The following is a 3029-nucleotide window of genomic DNA, read 5'->3' as shown; positions in this document are numbered from 1 at the left end:
GGTTCGTGTCCCCGCTGTACACCACCATCCTGCACGGGGCACACGGCTCGTCACACGGGACATCACCCCTCGCCCTCTCCCCAGCACGTTCCCCGGCACCATCCATCCCCACCAGCGCCCAGAATGCGGCACTTGAAGGGAATCGTGCAGACAGAAATTCCCCAGGTAGGTGAGTCTTGTACTGCGTCATGAGCAGGGGCTTTGTTCTTGGATTCTACCACAAGCCATAGACCTGTGCTGCCGCCAGGCACACGAGGGGCTCCCGGGCCTCACCTGTCCTTCTCGGTCAGCAGGAGCTTCTCAAAGTGGAGGTGCAGCTTCTGGCCCGGGGGGGCCGCGATGGCCCACACGCAGTACGTGCTGCCGGACTGGTTCCCAGGGTAGCTGGGCGAGAGGACGCGGCCGATGGTGGCGTTACGGACTGTCCCGCCGCAGGGAGCTGCCGAGAGAGCACAGCCCGTGAGACCAGCAGGGGGACAGGGCACGGGGACAGGGCACGGGGACAGGGCACAGGGACAGGGCACAGCCTGGCATTCGCACCCAGGCCTTCTGCACAGCAAAAGGGACAAACGCCTCCGCAGACGCCTGCCCTGCTCTTCGCAGCAGCCTTTAATGCATGAACCTCCTGCCTGGCTTGGCTTTGCTCTGTTTTATGTATGCAAACAAAACCTGGAATTCCCTTTGCCTTACCTGCCTAATGAAGAGACAGATTCTGCTGCCACTGCCGTGAAAACCCGCAGTACCTCAGGGCTGGGCACTGCTGGCACTCTCTCCCAAGACCACATTCAACTCACAGCACCAAGAAAACCACTCGAATATTTTTTTTCCTTTGGGGATCCCAGTTTTTCTTAGCACTGCAGCTAACTCTTGAGGAGAGTACCTGAGCATATGGGTTCTGGGCTGCTCCAGTGCGGCCTCGAGGCATTGATGCAGGTGAGCACCCTGGGGCCCTGCAGCTCATAGCCCAGGTGACAGTGAAAATGAGCGATTCCGCCCGCATGCAGATCCATCACCGTGACCTCGCCAAAATCAGGTCTCCGTGGGAAGTTGCAGCTCAGCATAAACACTGGAACAAAGACACACAGTTCAAAGCTGAGGGTTTGCCTGCCCCAAGCCATCCTGCAGCCCAGAGAGCAGTGCTGGGGATGTGCTGGATGTGCCCACAGCTGGACCTGGTCTGGCACCGACACAGCACCACGCTGCTGCTTCTCCACCTGTTACTGCTTTTGCCCAGACCCAGTTTCTATTTTAGAAAGAATTTGCTTGAACTCATTTATTTTTTACAGCTCTTCAAGATAAAAAATAGACTTGCAGTCTGAGCCTGTTCAGGCAGGGCTGCCATACAGGGATAGAAACAGGGCAAGGTGGGTGTGATGAGCACATGGGTGCACACTGAGCCCTCTGCTCCTGCCCCCACTGATGCCCAGAGCATGAGGATGCAGTGAAACAGGAGCCTGGCTGGTCCACAGGGGCAGAGCTCAGCATCTGTTCACTCCTGTAGCCCTGTGGGATTGATGCCCCATCCCACCCCTCCTTGCACACCCACCTAGGGGAAGCACCTACCCTGGTAGTGGAGCTGGAAGGTCCCCACCACCTCGTCCTGGAAGGTGCGGAAATAGACAGAGATGGTGTTGGTGGGGCTGCGGATCACCTGGCCCTCCACCAGCAGGGTCTGGTTGGCCAGGACCACCAGGGCATCGCCGTCTACCCCCCGGATGGAGAGCACCTCCCCGTCAGACAGGTTTACACTCTTCACCTGTGTAGGAGCAGAGACCCATGAGCTGTGGGGATGAAGGTGGAGTCCCGACAGGGTGCTGGAAGAGTTGTCTCATCCCAGCCCCAAACACCCCCAGAGCTGAAAATGGGGGTTTGTGCAGGTAGAAGCAGCAAGGGTGAGGAGGAGGAAGACAGAGGGATGCCACGAGTCACTGGGCAGGGTAGCTTTGGGGCCCCAACTCCACCTGCATCAGCCCTGGGACCAGACCTGCATCTTGGGACACTGTGGCCCGGAGCATGGCCATGGCCAAGGCTCACCCACAGCTGGGCTGTCTGGCACAGCCCTGCAAGCAAAGCAGGGGTGCTGTAGGGCTTGGTGCTCACCATCCACCCTGTGCACCAGGAATTCTCCCCGAGATCCCTCACCCACACTGGGGGGGAGATGGGGAGTCACACACACACCAAATGCATCTGACGAGCAGTCCTGAAAGGCTTTAATTATTATTTGGAAATAGCCAAAAAGTAACCTCACATTTGCATTTCATGTCCATTTAGCTTAATAAATGGGCTCATATTTCAGCAGAAAGATGCTTATCAGATCATTTGTTTCCTTAAGTGCACGAGGACCAGGGCTCTATATTTAGCACAGGGTGCAGCCTCTGCCCGGGACGGCGAGTGCTCCCAGGAATGTTGTGACTAGAAGGATCTGGGCTGTTGTCACAGCCCCCCTGCCTGCCACACGAGGCTGGGATGTGCCTGGCCCTGAGGCTGCTGCTGCTGCACTTGGCATCTCCCAAAACAGCATCCCTGAGCAGGTCCAGTCTCCAGAGCTCCCAGCTCAGCCCCAGCCAACCCACATGGAAAAAGGAATCCCCTGTGGGTCACTCCTGCATCCCACCATCCTGGCAGGAGAGCTTAGCCCAGCAAGGTCTCCCCTGCTCATCCCCGTTACAGGAGCTGTGAATTTAACCCAAATCACTTAAACCAGTTAACCAGTTATCCCCACGGTGCTGAGGAAGCTGCACAGCTTTACTCCAGCCCCTGCCTGGTGCAATTAGCCTCAGAGCCACTGCAGCTCACACAGCTTGTGCATGGGAAATCATTAAAAAGGGATGGAAGTGAGTCAGGCAGCAGCTCCAGCTCGTGCCCCCCTTCCCACCCTGCCAACCCTGTGGTCACCAGGACCCCCCTGCCTTCTCCTGCCCCAGACCTTCTGGGATGTTTCCAGGGTTGGGACACTGCTGGGGAGCTGTGACACTGCTGGGGGCTGGGACACTGCCGGGGGGCTGGGACACTGCTGGGGGGGCTGTGAC

The 3029-nt window shown here is 58.0% G+C and overlaps 1 protein-coding gene across 1 annotated transcript in view; it reads right to left on the bottom strand.

The window, feature by feature from the left end:
* The window catches only part of SEZ6L (seizure related 6 homolog (mouse)-like), a 22832-nt gene that overhangs the window by 16882 nt on the left and 2921 nt on the right, over positions 1-3029 (bottom strand). The window contains exons 4-7 of the mRNA XM_009996860.1: positions 1564-1756; positions 881-1066; positions 274-439; positions 2-29 (exon numbers count right to left, since the gene is read on the bottom strand). Of these exons, the coding sequence (XP_009995162.1) occupies positions 2-29; positions 274-439; positions 881-1066; positions 1564-1756 (573 nt within the window). The remainder of the gene's footprint in view (position 1; positions 30-273; positions 440-880; positions 1067-1563; positions 1757-3029) is intronic.

The sequence above is a fragment of the Chaetura pelagica genome, unplaced genomic scaffold (genome assembly GCF_000747805.2).
Source record: "Chaetura pelagica isolate M959 unplaced genomic scaffold, ChaPel_1.0 scaffold294, whole genome shotgun sequence".
Taxonomy (NCBI): Eukaryota; Metazoa; Chordata; class Aves; order Apodiformes; family Apodidae; genus Chaetura; species Chaetura pelagica.
The sequence above is the reverse complement of the archived record's forward strand: the minus strand, read 5'-3'. Positions and strand labels throughout refer to the sequence as shown.